At 52.5% G+C, this 25,155-nt stretch overlaps 2 protein-coding genes and 1 pseudogene across 3 annotated transcripts; 1 reads left to right on the top strand and 2 right to left on the bottom strand.

Moving 5' to 3' along the window:
- Positions 1 to 5,931: 5,931 nt before the first annotated feature.
- LOC310890565 (olfactory receptor 14C36-like) lies at positions 5,932 to 9,575 on the bottom strand (the record flags this gene model as incomplete). Its single annotated transcript, XM_083852888.1, has 1 exon — positions 5,932 to 9,575. The coding sequence occupies exon 1, from the start codon at positions 6,859 to 6,861 to the stop codon at positions 5,932 to 5,934; it is 930 nt and encodes a 309-aa protein (XP_083709014.1). The 5' UTR covers positions 6,862 to 9,575.
- A 4,517-nt stretch (positions 9,576 to 14,092) lies between these two features.
- On the top strand, positions 14,093 to 15,768 carry LOC310890560 (olfactory receptor 14C36-like; the record flags this gene model as incomplete). The annotated part of the gene is made up of 1 exon (XM_083852884.1): positions 14,093 to 15,768. Exon 1 carries the CDS (start codon positions 14,806 to 14,808, stop codon positions 15,766 to 15,768), a length of 963 nt encoding a protein of 320 aa, XP_083709010.1. The 5' UTR covers positions 14,093 to 14,805.
- An 8,025-nt stretch (positions 15,769 to 23,793) lies between these two features.
- On the bottom strand, positions 23,794 to 24,901 carry LOC310890499 (olfactory receptor 14C36-like; annotated as a pseudogene). Its single transcript has one exon. The product of its transcript is annotated as an olfactory receptor 14C36-like (transcript).
- Between the last annotated feature and the right edge of the window lie 254 nt (positions 24,902 to 25,155).

The raw sequence follows: 25,155 nt of genomic DNA, 5'->3' as shown, positions 1-25,155 counted from the left end.
CTCTTGCCACTGCCCCCCTCTGGTGCTGAGCCCTGCTGGTGGGCTCAGGCCCGGCTGCTCCTGTAGCTTGGTGCCAGTGCTGCTGTGGGGCTGTGCTGGGACTGCAGGCAGGGACAGGCAGTGGGCACGGCAGTGGCACAGCCGGCCTGCGCTGCAGCACTTCCCTCCTAAGGGGGGATCTCCTCCAAGGTGGACTCACCACAGCTCAAGGGCTCAATCTGCTGTGAGCAGGCAGAGGAGAGCTCTGCAGCCCCAGGGCACGCAGCAGCCCCAGCAAAGAGGTCTGGCGAGTGATTTGACTGCAAGGTCCCTCCTGCCCTAGCACCTCCCAGAACTGGCACGGCACTGGCTCCTGTGTGTCAGAGAGGCTGGGAGCCCAAGAGCTGTGCCATGGGCTGGAAGGATCACAACCAGATCTCTTCTACCTGGGCAGATTCTGGGCCAAAAAGGGGGTGTTTTGTAGGTGTGGTATTATGAGCTCAGTGGTGCCTCTGAAGCTCCAAGTCCAGGAGGAAGCTAATGGCTGTTAAGTGGCCTGTGAGGTGACTTTTTTCTGAAGCAGCTGACAGGTCATCCCTTGGCTCCTGGCTGGGATCTGTGCCTTTAGGCTCACATCTGCTGGTCTCCTTGATAGGCCAGCAGATGCATCTGCTCTGCACACAGTTTGTGAGATCCTCTCTTCCTAAGTAGATAGTAGCCCTCATAGAGGATGAGGTCTTGAACAGGGGTTGTCATGTCAGAGGTTTCAGCTTTTCCCAGAACTCATCCTTCAGGGCTGCTTTCAGTTTTCTACACAGAGGGCGCCACTGAATTCCAGATGCCTGGGTGAACATAAAGCCTGCAGGAGGGCCTGAAAAAACTTACCCTGTGTCCATAGGAACATACTGGGACCAAAACTGAAGGTAGGAAGCACACTTTTGTGGTGTTGCAGAGCTGCTGAGCACATTGTGAATGATGCTTCTACAGCCTTTGTGTCCTTCTCCGTGCTGGCTTAGGAGCTACTTCTTTCCCAGGAGCAGAGAAGCCAAACGAGGTGAGACAGATACTCTGAGTTCATGAAAGCCATCAGAAAGCTGCCCCGAAGAAGATGACTGATATGGGGAAGTCAGGAGAAGCCTGGCCAGGAGAGATGTTTGATCTGGGGGAGGGAAGAGGAGCTTGGCCAGCAGAAGCTAATGATTTTGGAGAGGTAAGAATGCTCAGGTAATGTTGATCCTGCAGTAAAACTGACTTAAAGCAGACATGTGAGGCCCTTACCTTATTTTAACCTGTAACATTAATACCTAAATCTAAATGCCACTCCACACCCTGACAGGAATCCACTGCTCTAATTTTTGACCACAATATCCCCTAAAGCAAAGATAAGTCCATAAGACCTTTCCCTTACCTTCACACACTTGCTCACCCTGATCCCTGCCTTTAACACAAGCATTAAAATGCTGTATTTAAACCCAGTGTTCTTGCAGACCTAAACAAAAGGCTAAAGCAAAGAGCTTGCACATACCCTAACCACAGACCTGACACCCCAAGCACAACACCAAACCCTCCCACTCAATATTTGCTTAAGCTCTCACCCAGAAATGTTCACCGCAGTCCCTAATGCCATACATGAACAACTAACATCCAAACCCCGTCCTCCTGTGCATTAACCTCCTCACCTTCAACCCCTCTCCTAACCCTTAACGTTAGGTTCTTTTTCCCTTGGGGTAATGCAGGAACCGTGAGGTTGCCGTGCAGTCACATGGCATTTAGAGATGGATGTGAGGGGCCATGGATCTGATCAGCTTGTGGGCCACAAGGAGGAGATGGGTGGGAATGCTCTGATGAGCTCAGCTCTGCCTCAGGATCTCCTGCCCCATCAGGACGAATGTGACTGGGGCAGTGACTGGGAGGTCACTTCTGTCTCTGCAGCTGATAGGGCAGCAGCAGGAACGTGTCACGCAAAGGGACTGTGAGGTCCCTTGTGTCTGGAGGTAGCAGGTCAGCCCTGGCTTCTCCCTGGGATGTGCACTTTGGAGCTGACATCTGCCAGTGGCCCTGCTAGGCCAGCAGAAGGCCCCTGCTTGGCATGCTGCCTGTGGGATCCCCTCTGCCTCCATCCCCAGGACGACCCAGACAGAAAGAAGGCCCGCAGAGGGGTTGTCCTGTCCCTTCTGCTTGAGTCCATGACTGGACAGCAGGAGGCCCAAGGCTTGGCTGTGTCTAGCCAAGAAGCTGCAAGGCCAGCAGCAGGCCCAGGCCTTGGAAGATGCTGGTGAGTATCTATGATCTAACTTTGTGTTTCAAGGAACAGCTGGTGAGGGTTGAAGAGACATGGGTGAGATGATGGAAAGTCCTGGATGAGAGCAAGGTGGTGGACAGAGATGGGTGTCTGCAGACTTCAAGGAAATAGGGCAAAGCGTGGGACAGCATAGGAAAGCCTGCAGAGGAGAAGGCAGAGGGTGCTGGCAAGAAGGGAAGGCCCCAACAGCCCTGACCTTTTTGTCCCTTTGCCTAGAGCCTCAGAGGAGACGAGATATAGTCATTGCAATGGGGCCTCACTGCTTCCTTGATACCCTGTGCAGGGGTGGGGAGGTGTCCTAATGAAGTTCTTGTCGTGGCATCACACTGCCCACCACATCATACAGACCCCAAGAAGAGCCCTGAGCCAGACGTGGGGGTGCAGGATCTCCCCTCCCAGGGGCTGGGGTCAGGCCTTGGCCCTTCTGCTTCACCAAAACCAACCAAGACTTTTCCCAGCACAGCGCTTTGCCTGTCTGCAATCATGGCCTCCAATTATGTGCCCTAACAAGTCCCTGGGGAGGCTTTGTTAGGAACAGCCCTCAGTGGGGCCCATTAATACTCCAAGTCACTTCAGCTTTTCCTTCTGACTTTACTTTCTCAAGCGGTTACATCATTCTCCTCTCAGTACCTGAGATTCATAGACTGAATCTCAGTACCTGAGATTCATAGACTGAGCACCAAAATACACCATGGAACTCATTAAAACAGAGAAAGTCCTAAGGAGCCATATCTCTCCCACAGTTTTCTTCACGTCTTCAAGACTTGTAGAGCTAATTGGAGATCTTTCATGGTGTAGTTAAGGAGGAAGATTTTGAGAAGCACCTGAAAAAAATCTTTTTCTCATCTTAAAGGATGCGTTTAGTTGAATTTCAGTTTGGAGCATTATTCTCCAACTGATATTGATCCTTTGGAGACCTGCACAGGGAGGAAAAGCAGACTCTTGAGGTCTGACACTGCATGGAGAACCTTGCTCCTCACCACCCCAGCCGTGACATCTCTCTCTTTGGCGCTTGCATCACTTTTCCTTCCACAGACTTCGGCACAGAAGTCTGCAGCTGGATGTTACAGCTCCTTTGCACCAGCTCCATCCTGCTTCCCTTAGAGACCTGGATGCACACAGGAGCAGAAGAGTTTCTCCTGATTTCAAACCAAACAACAGGAAAACATGCAGCAATCTTCCAAAAGCAAAGCAAGCTCCTCATCCTGTGTGCCTCCTGTGGGGTTTATGTTCCCAAAAGGATGACTGGACCGGAAGTCTTTTATAGTGATAGACCAGAAATTATAAGTGTTAGGATTACAGTTAATCCATATGATATTAATTCCATGATAAATGATGATGAGCTTTCTAAGGACACAGTTAGACAGACTGCAGATGGATGGGCAAGCTTCAACTCCCTGAAGATCAAAGCAGCACCTGGGTTGGTGAGGGCGGTCTGAGTGATCCAGGAGGAAGGGGAGGGCAAGCCAGGAGAACCATGGGAAGTGCATAGGTCCAGACAGGCAGCTGGAAAGGGGACATTCAACATGGACTATTTAATCAAGACAGGTGGATGTACCTGGAAGATGAGGGAGCACACCATGATAGACAAAGCGATGACAATGCAAGTACAGGTGAACACCAGTATTTCTTTTTCTGTGATGAAAATACATCCTGAAAATGCCTATTTCTTCATGAGAGAAACTACACTGTGTGACATTTTATGGAAGGGATTGAATCATTTGAGGTAATGAGTAGTTGCTTTATGGCTTAGGTACTGAAGAAAATACTGGGTACTGAGGCAGAGCTTTGCTGTCTGACCATAAGCAACCAGTGCCAAGGTCTTCAAAGTAGTTTACTCACTTTTGAAATATTTCCTTGAAATCACATTTAATCACAGTAATTCCCTGGAATGGAAGCTCTGTGAAAGGACCTGCAGGAGACCAGAGTCCATTGGTGGATAAGGTGGGGACAGGTGATGTTTCCCAGGGACCTCCACTGCCCGCAGTGCTCTTTCTCCTTGAAACTGCAGCCCAGCCCAGCACAGGAAACCCCTTCAAGGCAAATTCCTTCTTCAGCGGTTTCTTGGGATAGCCCTAAATGTGAAATGGCCATTGGGATCCCAAGACACTCTCCCTCCTTCCTAGTAGGCACCTAAACATCCATTTACCATCCTAGGTCATCTGTGGAAAACTCAGGCTGAAAGACTGAAGAGCAGGACACTTCAAAGGGCTGAGAAAGAATCCATCAGCTTGCCCCACTTTGGGGAATCATCCCCTTCCAACTAGGGATATGAAAGTGAAAAAATGTGAAATGACCCGTCAGGTCAATGCGCAGAGTAAGGGAAAGTCACACAAATTGTGCTGGAGTGTCAGAAGGCAAAAAGCGCTGCACTGTGCCTCAGAGTAATCAAGGAGACCTAATCCAGTTCATCCGTGAGACAAAGCAGAGTGAAGGACGTTGAGTTGTGTCCTAACATGAAGAAGGATGTACATCACTGGTGAAGGAGCTGTCTTTTTGTGCCATCACCAATGCAAATTACACAAGAACTACATCAAATAAAGGTAACTTGTCCCACCCTGGCCCTGTCACAGCACAGGGCAGCAGAGGGAACTTTTTCACTTTCAGCCTCTTTTTTCAGAGAGGCTTTGCCCTCTCCCTGCGCACCATGGGGCAGAGCCTGGCCCTGGACGCTGAGTGAGCGCCGTGCAGGTTGTGGCAGGCTGCGGTGAGGGGACGAATGCCCTGGGCCCCCTTTCTGCTCTGCCCAGGCCAGCAAGGGCCCCGAGCGGCCTCGTGTCCCCTGCCCCTGCAGCTCTGGGCTCCCTTCCCCAGCCCTGGCTCTGCAGCACCAAGCCCTGCTGGGAGCCCTCCCCTGCATGCTGCCACCGCTCCCTGACGCTGCTGCTGCCCTCTGCCGGGCACTGCCCAGCCCAGCCCAGCCCCTGCCCACCTCTCCCCACCTCCCGGACCTTGCCTGGTCACCCAGACTTGGCCCTTTCCTACTGTTCACTGAAGGCCTCTGAGACCTTTGTGCTGTGGCCTCGCTGTGTGTCCTGGCATTGCAGAGCTCCCATCAGCCCGTGCATCCTTTGGCTTGGCTTTACTGTGAAGACCCACTCACTGCCCACCCAACACAAGGCACACGGCATCCCAGGAGAACCCTTAGGATATCCTGGTGGCTCCCGATACCTCCTTGATGCCGCCAGCCCTGTCACGTTACAATCCCAGGAAGCTGCTTCTTGACCAGTCAGGGCCTCCAGGGGCACTGGGAATCCACCAGTGATGACTAAGTCCAGCCCTGGCTCCCTCACCCAGCACCCCGTGCCCTCGTGCCCCTGTGTCCAGGTGGCACCCAAGCACAAGAGTGAGGCCTTGAGCCTGGCATTCCCTGAGCGCCTTCTGCACTCTAGTTTGGGAAGAAGAGCCCTGAGCACTGAGCAACTTCACTTTTAGTACCGAGATGCCACAATGGAGGCCAGGTGTCATTTAGGAATAAACACGTTTACAGAATACCTCTCGGTGAAAGAGAGGGTTGGTCATCTGGAAAAGAGGAATGAAAGCAAACGTTTAACTGCAAACAGAATTACAAACAATACTACACATAAAGGTCAAAAATTGTCTCAGATTAACTTGAATAAAACTAGAAAAGTGAGATAGCGAAATCATTGCTAAGTAAATATTACCACTAGAATCAGTTTCTTCAGTGTGGCTTTCAGGTCCTGGTTCCTCATGCTGTAGATGAGGGGGTTCACTGCTGGAGGTACCACCACATATAAAACTGCCATCACGAGGTCCAGGGATGGGGAAGAAATGGAGGGGGGCTTCAGGTGGGCAAACATGATAGTGCTGATAAAGATGGAGACCACGGCCAGGTGAGGGAGGCACGTGGAAAAGGTTTTGTTCCGGCCCTGCTCAGAGGGCATCCTCAGCACCGCCCTGAAGATCTGCACATAGGACACCACAATGAAGACAAAACAACCAAAGACTAAAGAAACACTAAACACAAGTGCCCCAACTTCCCTGAGGTAGGCGTCTGAGCAGGAGAGCTTGAGGATCTGGGGGATTTCACAGAAGAACTGGTCGACAGCATTGCCTTGGCAGCGGGGCAGGGAAAATGTAGTGGCCGTGTGCAGGACAGCATGGAGAAAGCCACTGCCCCAGGCAGCTGCTGCCATCTGGGCACAAGCTCTGCTGCCCACGAGGCTCCCGTAGTGCAGGGGCTTGCAGATGGCCACGTAGCGGTCGTAGGCCATGACGGTGAGAAGGGAATACTCTGCTCCAACCAAGAAGACAGCAAAGAAGACCTGTGCAGCACACCCTTGATAGGAGACGGCCCTGGAGTCCCAGAGGGCATTGGCCATGGCTTTGGGCAGAGTGGTGGAGATGCAGCCCAGGTCGAGGAGGGCGAGGTTGAGGAGGAAGAAGTCCATGGGGGTGTGGAGGCGGTGGCCGCAGGCTACGGCGGTGAGGATGAGGCCATTGCCCAGGAGGGCAGCCAGGTAGATGCCCAGGAAGAGCCCGAAGTGCAGGAGCTGCAGCTCCCGCATGTCTGCGAATGCCAGCAGGAGGAACTCGCTCACAGAGCTGCTGTTGGCCATTTGCTGGCTCTGGGCATGGGGTCCTGCCCAAGGAGCAAAAGCGCAGTAAGATAGTACAGAATTACCTGATAATAACTAATTCTGTTTTGTCCTCTCAAGCAGACATCGGTCAGGTCCCTTTCACGAGTTTTAACTGACACTGACTGAGGGTGTCCCTGGAATAAGGGGACTTTGCTGTGGTCAATGTAGTAATCAGTCCTCACCTATAACAATAAGGAAAGGGGAACATGTGGTAATCCCTGATTAAATTCACTCCTGATATCAAGTGATTATCCACATTGCTCTTCCAAATTCACCCAACTGCATAGCAGGGCTATGAGAATTTCAGTTTCTTTTTATATTTTCATTCCTTCTGCACTCTAAGTGAAACGTTATCGATCCTCAGATACAAGGGACTGTCACTTTAGTGCAGACTGCCCTTCCGAGGGGACAGACAGTCTGTCAAAAAAGGCTGGTCTCTTCTGCTGGCATGTCTATGAGCTGCAGGATAACTACATGTTCACCTGAAAAGAACCAGGACACTGCTGAATCAGGGCTCAAAGTGCCCATCTCCAGACCCCTCACCCTGCACACGTACTCCCCTTCCCCTAAGCACCCCGAGGGCTCACCCCATGGGCATGTGAAACCCCCATCCCCAGGCAGCCTGGGAACAAGAGCAGCAGCAGCACGGCCAGGTGGAGAAGCCAGGAGGAAAGGCAGCATCTACCTCATATTGGAGAAACAGAGCGGTCTATCCTGTCAGATGCTATCTGCTATGAGCTGTGTTGGCTTCAGAAAAACTCTTTGGAAATCCCATTTACATGTTCTGCTGCCAGAGCCTCACGGTGCCAAGAGCCTGCAGATCTGTCCTGCCACACGCTGCCCTCTGTTGCTGCGCTCCTCACTGCCTCCAAGCCCTCTCTCCTTCTCTCCTGTCCCCGTGCCAGCTGCGGTCAGAGCCCCCAGCCCTGCTGCGCTGTGCACAGGAGCTGCTCCTGGGCAGAGCTCTCTCTCTGCAGCACTGCCCTCTTGCCACGAGCTCCCCTAGGGCCCAGGAGCCTGGCCCAGCTCAGCAGCACAGCACCCGACCATGGCATCGCTTGCTCTGTGCCATTGGGCTCCCTCGAGGTGTCCCCAAGGCCTCAGGGCTGACAGCTCCCGAAGGCAGCAGGGTCTCTGCTGGGCTGTGGTGTTTGAAGCAGACTGAAGGCATCTCCGACTGCTCCTCTCTGAACAGGGGAGAGACTGGTTTTAGAAGTGTGATTTGTGCTATTAAAGTGTGGTTGTCAAACATGAGAAGAAATGATTCCCTCCCTTAACACCTATTCCCTTCCCACTTCAGTGCAGGACACCTCAGCCATGACAGCCAGGGATCATTTTATCCCTCTGAACACCCTTCACCAGTTCTTTTAGGAACTGAGAAAGAAACATCTTGCTCCTTGGTGTCCTAACAAGAGAGGAGGGACCAGAATGCTCTAAAAGGGTTTCCATAAGTGGAACGGGACAATAAGATAGCATTGGTTGAGTTTCAACTACTGTGAATATGGCAGGTCTCCTACCCATACACAAATCTCTCCTTCCTCTTTCTCATGACCAGCACGGTGACTGGGATGTGGAACCCCCTCATCATTGTGCTGGTGGCTACAAGCAAGCACCTGCAGATGCCCCTGGCCTTCTTCCTTGGGGACTTTTCCTCCTTGCACCCTTGTAGAACTCCACCACCCTGCACCAGATGCTGGCCAGCTTCCTGGCTGGGGACAGCACCCCCTTTGCTCACAGAGGTGGGATCACTGTCAGCTGCACCTTCTGCATGACTGGAGTGCTTCCTGCTGGGGGCCATGTCCTACGGTCAGCCCTGGGCTGTACGCCATCCCTGTTCTCTGCAAGGCTTGTGAAGTGGAAAGTCTGACTCCAGAAGGCAGCTGTACCTGAACCAGGGGAATTTCTCTCATGTACAGTAATTATTTCTCCTCCTCCCAGCTACAGTGCTTTGGCCCCAGTGTCGTGGATCCCTTCTATGATTTTGTCGCATTGCTACAGCTCTCCTGCAGTGCCATGGTGATACTCATGGTCTTTGCTTTCACAATCTGTATTTTGGTTCCAATCTTCCTCTTCTCTCCCATGCAGTTTTCAAGTGTGTGTATCCTGTGTTGCCAGGCCCAAGGCCTTATCCACCTGCTCTTCTGTACTCATGAGTATCACTGTTTTCTACGACACCATCATCACTGTGTGAAGCGCAGAACAGCCCTCCTCAGAGATTTTAACCAAGCCCTTTCCCAAACCTTCATCATCCTCCTGGTCAGTCCTCACGTTGCTTAGAGGTGGTTTTGGAAGGGTGAGAGAGGTGTTGGTGGAGCTGCAGACATCGTCATCAGACCTATCTCAAAGACCTTGGAAAGGACAGATTGATCAAAGACGTTCCCCGAGACTTGGAAAAGGCAGATATTAAACCCATTTTCTACTAGAAGAGCAAGCAGAAGGATGATTAAGTCTAGCCAGCTTAATCCCAGCCTTAACCCTAGCCCTCAACCAAGAACTAAACTATAAGACTCAAAGCTTGCCCTTATCCCAAACCTTGAGCAGGATCCTTGAGCAGGACACCAATCCCTCCCTTAAAGCCCTTGCCATTCCCTTAACCCCGGAAGGTGACCTCTAATCCCTAATCTTTGTCCTGAACACCTAACCCCCAAAGCCCTCCACCATGCACACAGCACATCTCACATTCAACCCCACTCCTACCCCTAACTTCAGCTCTTTGTCCCCTTGTGGCAGGGCAGGGGCTGTGAGGTCCTGCAGAAGTCACATGGCATTGGAAGAGGCATGTGAAGTGACAGGTATGTGATCAGAGCAGAGGCCACAAGGAGGAGCTGGCTGGGAATGCTGTGATGGGATCAGGTGTGCCTCAGGATCTGCTAGGCCTGCAGGAAGCACGTGGCTGGGAAGGAGGCTGGGAGGTCACTTCTCTCTCTGGAGCTGACGGACCAGCAGCAGGAATGTGGCCCAGACAGGGACCGTAAAGGGCAGAGGCATGCACATGGCACTGAAGATGATGGTGAGGCACCTTCTGTTCTGGTCAGGTGAGAGACCACAGGAAGGCTGATGGGATGGGAGTCATGCTTGAGATATAGTTTGTGAGACCATCGAATCACAGAATGGCCCATGCTGGAAGGGACCTTAAAGATCATCTGGATCATCTGAAGTCAAAGTAGATGACATCGGTCGGTCTTCCCTTGTCGTCTGATGTGGTCACTCCATTGTAGAAAGCCACCAGATTAGGCCAGCACGATTTACCCTTTGGTGAAGCCATGCTGGCTGTCTCGGATCACATCTTTCTCTTGCATGTGCCTTGACATTGATTCCGGGAGGATCTTTTCCATGGTCTTGCCAGACACAGAGGTGAGGTTCACCGTTCTGTAGTTCCTTGGGTCTTTCTTTCTACCCTTAATCAAAAGGGGAGTGATGTTTCCCTTTTCCCAGTCACTAGGGACTTCACCCGACTGCCAGAACTCTTCAAATATGATGGAGAGAGGCTTGGCAACTACATCGGCCAGTTCCTTCAGGACCTGGGGTGCAAGTTATCATGCCCCATAGACTTGTACTCGTTAAGTTTCATCAGGTGGTTTCGAACCTGCTCTTCATTTACAGCAGGTGGGACTTTGCCCCCCAGCGTCCATCTCTGGGTTCAGGGAAATCAAAGACTTGGGAAGCCTGAGTGGCGGTGAAGACTGAGGAGAAGACGTTGCTGAGTCCCTCAGCCTTCTCCATGTCTGTCATTACCAGTTCACCCTTCTCATCCATCAGAGGGGGTACACTCTCCTTGCCCTTTCTTTTCTGAGCAATGTATCTGTAGAACCTCTTCCTGTTATTCTTTACATCCCTTCTGAAGCTCAGTTCCATCAGTGCCTTGGCTTTCCTTATCCCATCCCTGCACATCCGAAACAAAACCATGTGTGAGGACATGGAAAAAGGAACCCTGGACCATAGAAGCCATTCTGAAAACAAAACTTGTAGGTAGGAAACACAGTTTTGTGCAGGTGCAGAGCTGATGGGCACATTGTGCAGGATGCTCCTAGAGACCTTTGTGCCCTTTCCCTCCTGACAACAATGCCACTTCCTTCTCAAGACTAGAGTAGCCAACAGAGGTGAGACAGATACTCTGGGATCAAGAATGTCATCAGAAAGCTGATCCCAATAAGATATGGGGAGGTCAGGATCAGCCTGGACAAGAGAGATGTGAGATTTTGGGGTGGGAAGAAGAGCTTGGCCAGCAGAAACTTATGATTTCATAGAGGTAAGAGGGTTCATGTAATGTTGATGCTGCGGTAACACTGACTTAAAACAGTCATGTATGGCCCTTACCTTACTTGAACCAGGAATTTTAATCCCTAAACCTAAATGCTACTACAACACTCTGAAAGGAATCCATTTTCGCTCTTCATCCCTTTCCTTTACACTAGCATTAAAATGCTCTATTTAACCCTGGACTTCTTGGTAGACCTAAAAAACCCTAAACCACAGAGCTTCTCCATACCTTAACCGGAGACCTGACACTACAAGCAGAACACCAAACACTCCCACTAAAACTTAATTTAATCTCTAAACCAGAAAGTGAAAACCAGGTACCAAGGGGGCTCTGTAGATCAGCTACGATTCCCCTAGGTGAGCTCTGTCTCAGGATGTCCTGCCCCAGCAGGAGGAATGTGACTGGGGCAGTGACTGGGAGGTCAATTCTGTCTCTGCAGCTGATAGGGCAGCAGCAGGAACGTGTCACGCAAAGGGACTGTGAGGTCCCTTGTGTCTGCAGGTGGCAGGTCAGCCTTGGCTTCTCCCTGGGATGTGCACTTTGGGGCTGACATCTGCCAGTGGCCCTGCTAGGCCAGCAGAAGGCCCCTGCTTGGCATGCTGCCTGTGGGATCCCCTCTGCCTCCATCCCCAGGAGGACCCAGACAGAAAGAAGGCCTGCAGAGGGGTTGTCCTGTCCCTTCTGCTTGAGGCCAGGACTGGACAGCAGGAGGCACAAGGCTTGGCTGTGTCTAGCCAAGAAGCTGCAAGGCCAGCAGCAGGCCCAGGCCTTGGGAGATGCAGGTGAGGTGACTTCTGTCTGGTGGGCTGACAGGCCGCAAGGAGCCTGATGGGTTGGGATGCCTGCTTCAGGAGTGGTTTCCACCCTGATGGAGCTTTCTTTGGTAGTAGGAAAGAGCAGGAAAGAAAAAGTGCCACAAAGTGCACCTTGGAAGGTTGGCACTGGCCATGAGGAGGTAGAAATATCCAGGGGAACAACTGGTCTAGCTCCTAGAGCCTGAGGCAAAGAAGAGATTAAGTGCCTCAGCCTTTACCTCATCTCTTGTCACCAGGTTTCCTCCCCCATCCAATAACGGATGATGATTCTCCTTAACCCCCTTTTTTAAAAATTATCTCTATAAAGAGTTTCTTATTTTCTTTGACAGTGATATACGGACTGAGGTCTAGCAGGGCTTTGGCACTTCTAATTTTGACCTGCACAGCCCCATAACATTCAGGACACAGCTGCAGACAAACTGACAGCATGCTTGAGAAGGAAACACAGAGTAGGTGGAACCTGGCAGCCTTCCATCCCGTACCCTTCTATGACTCTGTGCTGTTTATCCAAACCAACTCTGTGCTGTTTTATCCAAACATTCCTGCAGCTCCTGATGCTGCTTATCAGAGAAAGCACAATCACACAAAGGTTGAACTGTCTGCCTGCATATGTTAACAGCTGACAGAATGGAGCATTTGTCCAGGGGAAACTTGAGAAACTGCAGGATTTTGCCTACAAAAACATCTTGACATTTAAAAGAAGGAGAGCCCAGTCCTGCAGCAGAGGAAGAGGAACGCCTCACACCAGGGCAGTCTGGGATCCTGCTGAGTGAGCAGTGCCCAGGAGGAGGAGGGCCTGGGCACCACGAGGGATGCCATACGAACAATGGTGCTGCTCCCCAGGAACCAGGCCAGCTTCCTACAGAGCTGCCTTACAAGGAGCACGGCCACCAAGAAGATCTGAGTTATCAGACTCAGCTCAGATCCGGTGTGACACCACACAGACAAGGGTCTAGAGCCAGCAGGAAAAGAGGTGAAGGTCTGGGAGTCCCTAGGACAGGCTTGTGTGGAGAGCAGCAAGGGCTGTGACAAGGCTGAGAGTCCCAACAGGACCCAGGGCTTTGTGTCCATGGCTCTGGCTGTTGTCTCTGCCACTGAGGCCTACGAGGAGACAGCTTATCGGTAAAGCACCAGGGCCTCATTGCCTCCTCGCCCCCACCCATGAACCAGGCAGGGCTCGAACCATTCTCCTGCACTTGCCCATGCACATCCCCATCTCCTCCTGCCCCACGAAGAGCCCTGAGCAGTGTCTGACAGGAACAGATCTCCCTTCCTTGGTGCCAGGGGTCAAGGCCTGGTCCTTGTGCTTGGTGAAACACATCCAGTTTGGAAAAGTGACATCAGGGTCACCTTCACACTGCCTTTGTCTCCTTGCCCTCACTGCCTCCAATGCTCTGCTCTAACGAGCTCCAAGGGAGGCTGTGTCAGTGCTGGCCCTCAGGGGGACACTGCAGGAAACTTGCCTCTGACTTGGACTTGTTGAGAGATGTCTTCAATTGTCTCTCAGTGCCTGAGGTTCGTGGGGTCCTCCCCAAAGCCCCCCGAGGGGGGATTCCAATGCCTTGGGCTGGGCGCCTGGTGCTGAGCTGGGCCGGGCTCGTGGGACAGAGAGAGCTCGTGGCAAGAGGGCCCTGGTGCAGGGAGACAGCTGTGCCCAGGAGCAGCTCCTGTGCACAGCGCAGCAGGGCTGGGGGCTCTGACCGCAGCTGGCACGGGGAGAGGAGAGAAGGAGAGAGGGCTTGGAGGCAGTGAGGAGCGCAGCAACAGAGGGCAGCGTGTGGCAGGACAGATCTGCAGGCTGTTGGCACCGTGAGTCTCTGGCAGCAGGGCCATGCAGGTGGGGTTGCCAGAGGGGTCTTCTACAGCTGGCACATCCGATGGCTGATAGCAGCTGTCAGGGTTGGTCTCTCTGTTTCTTCAGCGAGGAGTAGAAGATGCTGTAGAGAATGGCATTTAGAAGGGGGCATTTCAGGAATACTGAGGTTTGGTTTATCTGAAGGGAGAAGCTTTTTTGGATTCTGTGCTTTCAGATTCCTGCAGTGGAGGGGAATCTGAGTGAATCTGAGCACACAGCTTGTGGGATGGAACCTATGAGCATGGACAGGGGGGAGATGTGGGGACATAGAAGGAGCTCCCAGTAGAAGCACAGGCAGGCAGCAGGGACATGGGCAGGCGGTGAGAGGGAGCTGCTGCCAGAAATGCTGTGCGAGGGAGGGCTCAGGCACCTCCCTGCCAGCTCCTGCAGGGCAGGCGCCTTCCCTGGGACACCCCCTGCTCTCCTCTGCCACCAGCACAGCCTCTGCCCTCAAGCCCCCCCTGTCCCCAGCAGGAGCTGCCTCCTCTGCAGGCAGAGCTGCAGCACAGGAGGGTGTGCTGAGTGTCCGTCTGTCCCTCCCTGGCCTTGCCTCCCCTGGCAGCAGCACGCTGCCATTCCTCCTGGCTTCTCCACCTGGCCGTGCTGCTGCTGCTCTTGTTCCCAGGCTGCCTGGGGATGGGGGTTTCACGTGCCCATGGAGTGAGCCCTCGGGGTGCTTGGGGGAAGGGGAGTACGGGCACAGGGTGAGGGGTCTGGAGATGGGCACTTGGAGCCTGGATTCCTCTGCTCTAAGCAGCGTTCAAGCTCTTCTCAGGAGAACCTCCTTAGTGCAATTGTCCTGCAGTCAGAGATGCCAGCACAAAGCAGCTGAATCCAATGTGGGAAAGGGCTCTGCCAACTGTCTGTGTGCAACTGGGCAAGTGCTTTGAGGGGCCTAATTAAGAAATGGGAATGGTTTTTCTCAGATAACTCTCGTATGTTATTGCTGTATTGCAGTTCCTTTGGCAGGACCCCATGCCCAGAAGCAGGAAATGTCCAACAGCAGCTCTGTGAGCGAGTTCCTCCTGCTGGCATTCGCAGACACGCGGGAGCTGCAGCTCCTGCACTTCGGGCTCTTCCTGGGCATCTACCTGGCTGCCCTCCTGGGCAACGGCCTCATCCTCACCGCCGTAGCCTGCGACCACCGCCTCCACACCCCCATGTACTTCTTCCTCCTCAACCTCGCCCTCCTTGACCTGGGCTGCATCTCCACCACTCTCCCCAAAGCCATGGCCAATGCCCTCTGGGACACCAGGGCCATCTCCTATCAAGGGTGTGCTGCACAGGTCTTCTTTTCTGTCTTCTTGCTTGGAGCAGAGTATTCCCTTCTCACCATCATGTCCTACGACCGCTACGTTGCCATCTGCAAGCCCCTGCACTACGGGAGCCTCGTGGGCAGCAGAGCTTGTGCCCAGATGGCAGCAGCTGCCTGGGGCAGTGGCTTTCTCAATGCTGTCCTGCACACGGCCACTACCTTTTCCCTGCCCCTCTGCCAAGGCAATGCTGTGGACCAGTTCTTCTGTGAAATCCCCCAGATCCTCAAGCTCTCCTGCTCAGATGCCTACCTCAGGGAAGTTGGGGCACTTGTGTTTAGTGTTTCTTTAGTCTTTGGTTGTTTTGTTTTCATTGTGCTCTCCTATGTGCTGAGTTTCAGGGCAGTGCTGAGGATGCCCTCTGAGCAGGGCCGGCACAAAGTCTTTTCCACATGCCTCCCTCACCTGGCTGTGGTCTCTATGACTGTTAGCACTGGCTTGTTTGGCTACCTGAAGCCTCCCTCCATCACCTCCCAATCCGTGGACCTGGTGGTGGCAGTTCTGTACTCGGTGGTGCCTCCAACACTGAACCCCCTCATCTACAGCATGAGGAACAAGGAGCTCAAGAATGCACTGTGGAAATTAATGACTAGATTTTTTTCGGAAGCAATAAATTTCCATTCTAGCTCTGCAGTTGACTAATAATGTCAATGACTACAAGAACTAATATTATATATATATAATTATATTTGTGTGTGTTTGTTTATTTATGAGTGTTTTCATTACAGGACTTTCTTTGTTTTAATATTTCTAAAGTTGCCCATTAAAATGATATGATTCATCTCATTTCTTTTACAGTATGTACCTGTCGAGTATAGCTCAGAGACTCTGTACACGAGTAGCCAAGCCCTCTGTCAATTTAAACAAAAGAAAGGAGCCTGCATTGCCTTCCTTGTGTGACTTCCTTCCTCTGAGAGCTGCTCTGGCTCTGCAGGGGCAGTGCCATGTGCAGGGCTGCAGAGGAAAAGAGTCCCATCCCAGCAGCACGGGCAGGGAGCACCAGCGCTTGGGGCATGCCGAGCTGCTCTCTTGCCACTGCCCCCCTCTGGTGCTGAGCCCTGCTGGTGGGCTCAGGCCCGGCTGCTCCTGTAGCTTGGTGCCAGTGCTGCTGTGGGGCTGTGCTGGGACTGCAGGCAGGGACAGGCAGTGGGCACGGCAGTGGCACAGCCGGCCTGCGCTGCAGCACTTCCCTCCTAAGGGGGGATCTCCTCCAAGGTGGACTCACCACAGCTCAAGGGCTCAATCTGCTGTGAGCAGGCAGAGGAGAGCTCTGCAGCCCCAGGGCGCGCAGCAGCCCCAGCAAAGGAGTCTGGCGAGTGATTTGACTGCAAGGTCCCTCCTGCCCTAGCACCTCCCAGAACTGGCACGGCACTGGCTCCTGTGTGTCAGAGAGGCTGGGAGCCCAGGAGCTGTGCCATGGGCTGGAAGGATCACAACCAGATCACTTCTACCTGGGCAGATTCTGGGCCAAAAAGGGGGTGTTTTGTAGGTGTGGTATTACGAGGGCAGTGGTGCCTCAGAAGTTGCAAGTCCAGTAGGAAGCTAATGGCTGTTAAGTGGCCTGTGAGGTGACTTTTTTCTGAAGCAGCTGACAGGTCATCCCTTGACTCCTGGCTGGGATCTGTGCCTTTAGGCTCACATCTGCTGGTCTCCATGATAGGCCAGCAGAAGGCACCTGCTCTGCACACAGTTTGTGTGATCCTCTCTTCCTAAGTAGCTGGTAGACCCCATAGAGGAAGGGGTCTTGAATAGAGGTTGTCATGTCAGAGGTTTCAGCTTTTGCCTGAACTCATCCTTCAGGGCTGCTTTTGTGGAGGTGCAGAGCTGCTGGGCACATTGTGCAGGGTGCTCCTACAGCCTTTGTGTCCTTCTCCGTGCTGGCTTGGGAGCTGCTTCTTTCTCAGGAGCAGAGTAGCCAGCCGAGGTGAGACAGATACTCTGAGTTCATGAAAGCCATCAGAAAGCTGCCCCTAAGAAGATGACTGATATGGGGAAGTCAGGAGAAGGCTGGCCAGGAGAGATGTGAGATTTGGGGGAGGGAAGAGGAGCTTGGCCAGCAGAAGCTAATGATTTTGGAGAGGCAAGAATGGTCAGGTAATGTCGATCCTGCAGTAAAACTGACTTAAAGCAGACATGTGAGGCCCTTACCTTATTTTAACCTGTAACATTAATACTTAAATCTAAATGCCACTCCACACCCTGACAGGAATCCACTGCTCTAATTTTTGACCACAATATCCCCTGAAGCAAAGATAAGTCCATAACACCTTTCTCTTACCTTCACACACTTGCTCATCCTGATTCCAGCCTTTAACACAAGCATTAAAATGCTCTATTTAATCCAAGTCTTCTTGCAGATCTAAACAAAACGCTAAGCCAAAGAGCTTGCACATACCCTAACCACAGACCTGACACCCCAAGCACAACACCAAACCCTCCCACTCAATATTTGCTTAAGCTCTCACCCAGAAATGTTCGCCGCAGTCCCTAATGCCATATGTGAACAACTAACATCCAAACCCTGTCCTTCTGTGCATTAACCTCCTCTCCTTCAGACCCTCTCCTAACCCGTAATGTTAGGTTCTTGTTCCCTTGGAGCAGGGCAGGAACCATGAGGTTGCCGTGCAGTACCATTGCATTCACCGATGAATGTGAGGGGCCATGGATCTGATCAGCTTGTGGGCCAGAAAGAGGAGATGGGTGGGAATGCTCTGAGGAGCTCAGCTGTGCCTCAGGATGTCCTGCCCCAGCAGGAGGAATGTGACTGGGGCAGTGACTGGGAGGTCACTTCTGTCTCTGCAGCTGATAGGGCAGCAGCAGGAACGTGTCACGCAAAGGGACTGTGAGGTCCCTTGTGTCTGCAGGTGGCAGGTCAGCCTTGGCTTCTCCCTGGGATGTGCACTTTGGGGCTGCCATCTGCCAGTGGCCCTGCTAGGCCAGCAGAAGGCCCCTGCTTGGCATGCTGCCTGTGGGATCCCCTCTGCCTCCATCCCCAGGAGGACCCAGACACAAAGAAGGCCCGCAGAGGGCTTGTCCTGTCCCTTCTGCTTGAGGCCAGGACTGGACAGCAGGAGGCACAAGGCTTGGCTGTGTCTAGCCAAGAAGCTGCAAGGCCAGCAGCAGGCCCATGCCTTGGGAGATGCTGCTGAGGTGACTTCTGTCTGCTTGGCTGACAGTCCGCAAGGAGCCTGATGGGTTGGGATGCCTACTTCAGGAGGGGTTTCCACCCTGATGGAGCTTTCTTTGGTAGTAGGAAAGAGCAGGAGAGAAAAAACTGCCACAAAGTGTACCTTGGATGGTTGGCACTGGCCGCAAGGAGGAAGAAATGTCCCTCAAAGGGTCGTGCTGTGGTGACAGAGGTCACCGAAAGAGAGTCTGTGATCAGACCCAGGCTTTGAGATCATCAAGGAACAGGTGGTGAGGGTTGACAAGAGATTGGTGAAAGAAGAGATTGAGTTTTCATGGTGTAGTTAAGGAGGAAGATTTCAAAGAGCATCTAATAGAAAGCTTTCCTCCTTTTAAAAGTTGAATGTTGTTGCATTTCATTTTGGAGCATCATTTTCCTATAGATGTTGGTCTAGGGTTATTCCTTTGGAGCCGTGCTTAGGTAGGAAAAGCAGGGTTTTTCCTATTTAAAAACAAACAGCAGGAAATCATGCTGCAATTTTCAAAAAAAAAAAAAGTTCAAGTTCCTCATTTTTTTGCCTCCAGTGAAGTTTACCTTCCCAAAAGGATGAATGTACATGATATATTTTACACTGATTAATAGGACTTTTAAAATAATTGTGTTAATATTAACCCATATCATAGTAATTCAATGATAAATGATGAGTTTCTTGCTAAGGAAACCATTAGACAGACTGCTGAGAGATGGGCGAGCTGGAACTCACTGAAACACCTGGTTGCTGTGGGCAACCAGGCGATCAGGCCCAGTCAGCATGGGTTTATGAAAGGCAGGTCCTGCTTGACGAACCTGATCTCCTTCTATGACCAAGTGACGCGCTTAGTGGATGAGGGGAAGGCTGTGGATGTGGTCTACCTTAACTTCAGTAAGGTTTTTGACACTGTGTCCCACAACATTCTCCTCAAGAAACTGGCTGCTCGTAGCTTGGACTGGCGTACGCTTCGTTGGGTTAAAAACTAGCTGGATAGCCGGGCCCAAAGAGTTGTGGTGAATGGAGTCAAATCCAGTTGGAGGCCGGTCACTAGTGGAGTCCACAGGGCTCAGTACTGGGCCAGTCCTCTTTAATATCTTTATCGGTGATCTGGATGAGGGGATCGAGTGCACCCTCAGTAAGTTTGCAGATGACACCAAGTTAGGTGCATGTGTCGATCTGCTCGAGGGTAGGAAGGCTCTGCAGGAGGATCTGGATAGGCTGGAGCGATGGGCTGAGGCCAGCTGTATGAATTTCAACAAGGCCGGGTCCTGCACCTGGGGCGCAACAACCCCAAGCAGAGCTACAGGCTGGGGGATGAGCGGTTGGAAAGCTGCCTGGCAGAGAAAGACCTGGGAGTACTGGTTGATAGGCAGCTGAATATGAGCCAGCAGTGTGCTCAGGTGGCCAAGAAGGCCAACAGCATCCTGGCTTGTATAAGAAACAGCGTGGCCAGCAGGTCTAAGGAGGTGATTGTCCCCCTGTACTCGGCTCTGGTGAGGCCGCACCTCGAGTACTGTGTTCAGTTTTGGGCCCCTTGCTACAAGAAGGACATGGAGGTGCTCGAGAGAGTCCAGAGAGGGTGACAAAGCTGGTGAGGGGTCTGGAGAACAAGTCTTATGAGGAGTGGCTGAGGGAGCTGGGACTGTTCAGCCTGGAGAAGAGGAGGCTCAGGGGTGACCTTATCGCTCTCTCTAGGTACCTTAAAGGAGGTTGTAACGAGGTGGGGGTTGATCTATTCTCCCATGTGCCTGGTGACAGGACGAGGGGGAATGGGCTAAAGTTGCGCCAGGGGAGGTTTAGGTTGGATGTTAGGAGGAACTTCTTTACTGAAAGGGTTGTTATGCATTGGAATGGACTGCCCAGGGAGGTGGTTGAGTCACCATCCCTGGAGGTCTTTAAGAGACGTTTAGATGTTGAGCTCAGTGATATGGTTTAGTGTAGGACTTGTTAGTGTTAGGTCAGAGGTTGGCCTAGGTGATCTTGGAGGTGTCTTCCAACCTAGACGATTCTGTGATTCTGTGAAAGCCAAGGCACGGATGGAACTGAGCTTATCAAGTGAAGCAAAGAATAACAGGAAGAGATTCTACAGATACATTGCTCAGAAAAGAAAGGCCAAGGAGAGTGTTCCCCCTCTGATGGATGAGAAGGGTGAACTGGTAATGACAGCCATGGAGAAGGCTGAGGGACTCAGCAATGTCTTCTCCTCAGTCTTCCCTGCCAGTCAGGCTTCCCAAGTCTTTGATTTCCCGGAACCCACAGATGGAGGCTGGGGGGCAAAGTCCCACCTGCTGTAAGTGAAGAGCAGGTTCGAGACCATCTGATGAAACTCAACAAGTACAAGTCTATGGGGTTTTGGTGAAGCAGAAGGGCCAAGGCCTGACCCCAGCCACTGGAAGGGAGACCCTGCACCCCCCCGTCTGGCTCAGGGCTCTTCTTGGGGTCTGTATGATGTGGTGGGAAGTGTGATGCCACGAGAAGAACTTCATTAGGACACCTCCCCACCCCTGCACAGGGTATCAAGGAAGCAAAGAGGCCCCATTGCAATGACTATATCTCGTCTCCTCAGAAGCTCTAGCCAAAGGGACAAAAAGGTCAGGGCTGTTGGGGCCTTCCCTTCTTGACAGCACCCTCTGCCTTCTCCTCTGCAGGCTTTCCTATGCTGTCCCACACTTTGCCCTATTTCCTTGAAGTCTGCAGACACCCATCTCTGTTCACCACCTTGCTCTCATCCTGGCATTTCCATCTTCTCACCCATGTCTCATCAACCCTCACGAGCTGTTCCTTGAAACACAAAGCCTGGGTCTGATCATAAACTCCCTTTCGGTGACCTCTGGCACCACAGCACGACCATTTGAGAGACATTTCTTCCTCCTCATGTCCAGTGCCACCCTTCCAAGGTGCAATTTTTTTCTCTCCTGATCTTTCCTACTACCAAAGAAAGCTCCATCAGGGTGGCCACCGCTCCTGAAGTAGGCATCCCAACCCATCAGGCTCCTTGCGGACTGTCAGCCAAGCAGACAGAAGTCACCTCAGCAGCATCTCCCAAGGCATGGGCCTGCTGCTGGCCTTGCAGCTTCTTGGCTAGACACAGCCAAGCCTTGTGCCTCCTCCTGCTGCCCAGTCCTGGCCTCAAGCAGAAGGGACAGGACAATCCCTCTGCGGGCCTTCTTTCTGTCTGGGTCGTCCTGGGGATGGAGGCAGAGGGGATCCCACAGGCAGCATGCCAAGCAGGGGCCTTCTGCTGGCCTAGCAGGGCCACTCAGCCCCAAAGTGCAGATCCCAGGGAGAAGCCAAGGCTGACCTGCCACCTCCAGACACAAGGGACCTCACAGTCCCTTTGCGTGACACGTTCCTGCTGCTGCCCTATCAGCTGCAGAGACAGAAGTGACCTCCCAGTCACTGCCCCAGTCACATTCCTCCTGCTGGGGCAGGAGATCCTGAGGCACAGCTGAGCTCCTCAGAGCATTCCCACCCATCTCCTCTTTCTGGCCCACAAGCTGATCAGATCCATGGCCCCTCACATTCATCGGTGAATGCAATGGTACTGCACGGCAACCTCATGGTTCCTGCCCTGCTCCAAGGGAACAAGAACCTAACATTACGGGTTAGGAGAGGGTCTGAAGGAGAGGAGGTTAATGCACAGAAGGACAGGGTTTGGATGTTAGTTGTTCACATATGGCATTAGGGACTGCGGCGAACATTTCTGGGTGAGAGCTTAAGCAAATATTGAGTGGGAGGGTTTGGTGTTGTGCTTGGGGTGTCAGGTCTGTGGTTAGGGTATGTGCAAGCTCTTTGGCTTAGCGTTTTGTTTAGATCTGCAAGAAGACTTGGATTAAATAGAGCATTTTAATGCTTGTGTTAAAGGCTGGAATCAGGATGAGCAAGTGTGTGAAGGTAAGAGAAAGGTGTTATGGACTTATCTTTGCTTCAGGGGATATTGTGGTCAAAAATTAGAGCAGTGGATTCCTGTCAGGGTGTGGAGTGGCATTTAGATTTAAGTATTAATGTTACAGGTTAAAATAAGGTAAGGGCCTCACATGTCTGCTTTAAGTCAGTTTTACTGCAGGATCGACATTACCTGACCATTCTTGCCTCTCCAAAATCATTAGCTTCTGCTGGCCAAGCTCCTCTTCCCTCCCCCAAATCTCACATCTCTCCTGGCCAGCCTTCTCCTGACTTCCCCATATCAGTCATCTTCTTAGGGGCAGCTTTCTGATGGCTTTCATGAACTCAGAGTATCTGTCTCACCTCGGCTGGCTACTCTGCTCCTGAGAAAGAAGCAGCTCCCAAGCCAGCACGGAGAAGCACACAAAGGCTGTAGGAGCACCCTGCACAATGTGCCCAGCAGCTCTGCACCACCACAAAAGCAGCCCTGAAGGATGAGTTCAGGCAAAAGCTGAAACCTCTGACATGACAACCTCTATTCAAGACCCCTTCCTCTATGGGGTCTACCAGCTACTTAGGAAGAGAGGATCACACAAACTGTGTGCAGAGCAGGTGCCTTCTGCTGGCCTATCATGGAGACCAGCAGATGTGAGCCTAAAGGCACAGATCCCAGCCAGGAGTCAAGGGATGACCTGTCAGCTGCTTCAGAAAAAAGTCACCTCACAGGCCACTTAACAGCCATTAGCTTCCTACTGGACTTGCAACTTCTGAGGCACCACTGCCCTCGTAATACCACACCTACAAAGCACCCCCTCTTTGGCCCAGAATCTGCCGACGTAGAAGTGATCTGGTTGTGATCCTTCCAGCCCATGGCACAGCTCCTGGGCTCCCAGCCTCTCTGACACACAGGAGCCAGTGCCGTGCCAGTTCTGGGAGGTGCTAGGGCAGGAGGGACCTTGCAGTCAAATCACTCGCCAGACTCCTTTGCTGGGGCTGCTGCGCGCCCTGGGGCTGCAGAGCTCTCCTCTGCCTGCTCACAGCAGATTGAGCCCTTGAGCTGTGGTGAGTCCACCTTGGAGGAGATCCCCCCTTAGGAGGGAAGTGCTGCAGTGCAGGCCGGCTGTGCCACTGCCGTGCCCACTGCCTGTCCCTGCCTGCAGTCCCAGCACAGCCCCACAGCAGCACTGGCACCAAGCTACAGGAGCAGCCGGGCCTGACCCCACCAGCAGGGCTCAGCACCAGAGGGGGGCAGTGGCAAGAGAGCAGCTCGGCATGCCCCAAGCGCTGGTGCTCCCTGCCCGTGCTGCTGGGATGGGACTCTTTTCCTCTGCAGCCCTGCACATGGCACTGCCCCTGCAGAGCCCGAGCAGCTCTCAGAGGAAGGACGTCACACAAGGAAGGCAGTGCAGGCTCCTTTCTTTTATTTAAATTCACAGAGGGCCTGGCTCTTCATATAGAGAATCTCTGAGCTATACTCGACAGGTAAATATTGTAAATGAAATTAGATGAATCATATCATTTTAATGGGCAACTTTAGATGTATTAAAACAAAGAAGGTCCTGTAACGAAAACACTCGTAAGTACACAAACACACACAAAAATATTTATATATATAATATTCGTTGTTCTTGTAGTTATTGATATTACTAGTCATCTGTAGATGTAGAATGGAAATTTATTGCTTCTGAAACACATCTAGTCACTAATTTCCAGAGCGCTTGCTTAAGCTCCTTGTTCCTCATGCTGTAGATGAGGGGGTTCAGTGCTGGAGGCACCACCGAGTACAGAAATGACACCACCAGGTCCAGGGATGGAGAGGAGGTGGAGGGGGGCTTCAGGTAGACAACCACAGCAGTGCTGACAAACAGGGAGACCACGGCCAGGTGAGGGAGGCAAGTGGAAAAGGCTTTGTGCCGGCCCTGTTCAGAGGGCATCCTCAGCACTGCCCTGAAAATCTGCACATAGGACACCACAATGAAAACGAAACAACCAAATAATAAAGAAACACTAAACACAAGTGCCCCAAGTTCCCTGAGGTAGGCATCTGAGCAGGAGAGCTTGAGGATCTGGGGGATTTCACAGAAGAACTGGTCCACAGCATTGCCTTGGCAGAGGGGCAGGGAAAATGTAGTGGCCGTGTGCAGGACAGCATTGAGAAAGCCACTGCCCCAGGCAGCTGCTGCCATCTGGGCACAAGCTCTGCTGCCCACGAGGCTCCCGTAATGCAAGGGCTTGCAGATGGCAAGGTAGCGGTCATAGGACATGATGGTGAGAACTCAATATTCTGCTGATATGAAGAAGAGAAAGAAAAAGACCTGTGCAGCACATCCCTGATAGGAGATGGCCCTGGTGTCCCAGAGGGCATTGGCCATGGCTTTGGGCAGAGTGGTGGAGATGCAGCCCAGGTCGAGGAGGGCGAGGTTGAGGAGGAAGAAGTACATGGGGGTGTGGAGGCGGTGGTCGCAGGCTGCGGCGGTGAGTATGAGGCCGTTGCCCAGGAGGGCAGCCAGGTAGATGCCCAGGAAGAGCCCGAAGTGCAGGAGCTGCATCTCCCGCGTGTCTGCGAATGCCAGCAGGAGGAACTCGCTCACAGAGCTGCTGTTGGGCATTTTCTGACTTTGGACACAGCTGCCTGTTGAAGACGATAAAGGGAGAACAAAGTTAGTACACACTTCTCTGAGGGAGATTTATTGCAAGCCTCACAGCACACACCAGCCTGAGCATCTCTCTTTGCAGGAGAACCTGCAAAGACCTGCAAAAACCTTTCTGCAGCTCTCTTGTTTGCGCTGCGGCTGGTGCTGGCTGAGAGTGGCACTGGGAGCAGGGGCTGCTGTGGGCTCCAGAGGAGTCCTTCCTGCTGTGCAGCAGGAGGGAGGCAGGAACATGGGGGAAACTCAAGTTCAGTCCATTTATCAGGTCAATGAAATTTGCAGTGCTGTTTCCAACAATGCATCCCAATGCAGAACAGAGCTGCAGATGACACTGC

The sequence above is a fragment of the Anser anser genome (genome assembly GCF_964211835.1).
Source record: "Anser anser genome assembly, contig: HAP1_SCAFFOLD_32, whole genome shotgun sequence".
In the NCBI taxonomy this organism is placed as follows: Eukaryota; Metazoa; Chordata; class Aves; order Anseriformes; family Anatidae; genus Anser; species Anser anser.
This window is presented reverse-complemented; position numbering and strand designations above follow the sequence as displayed.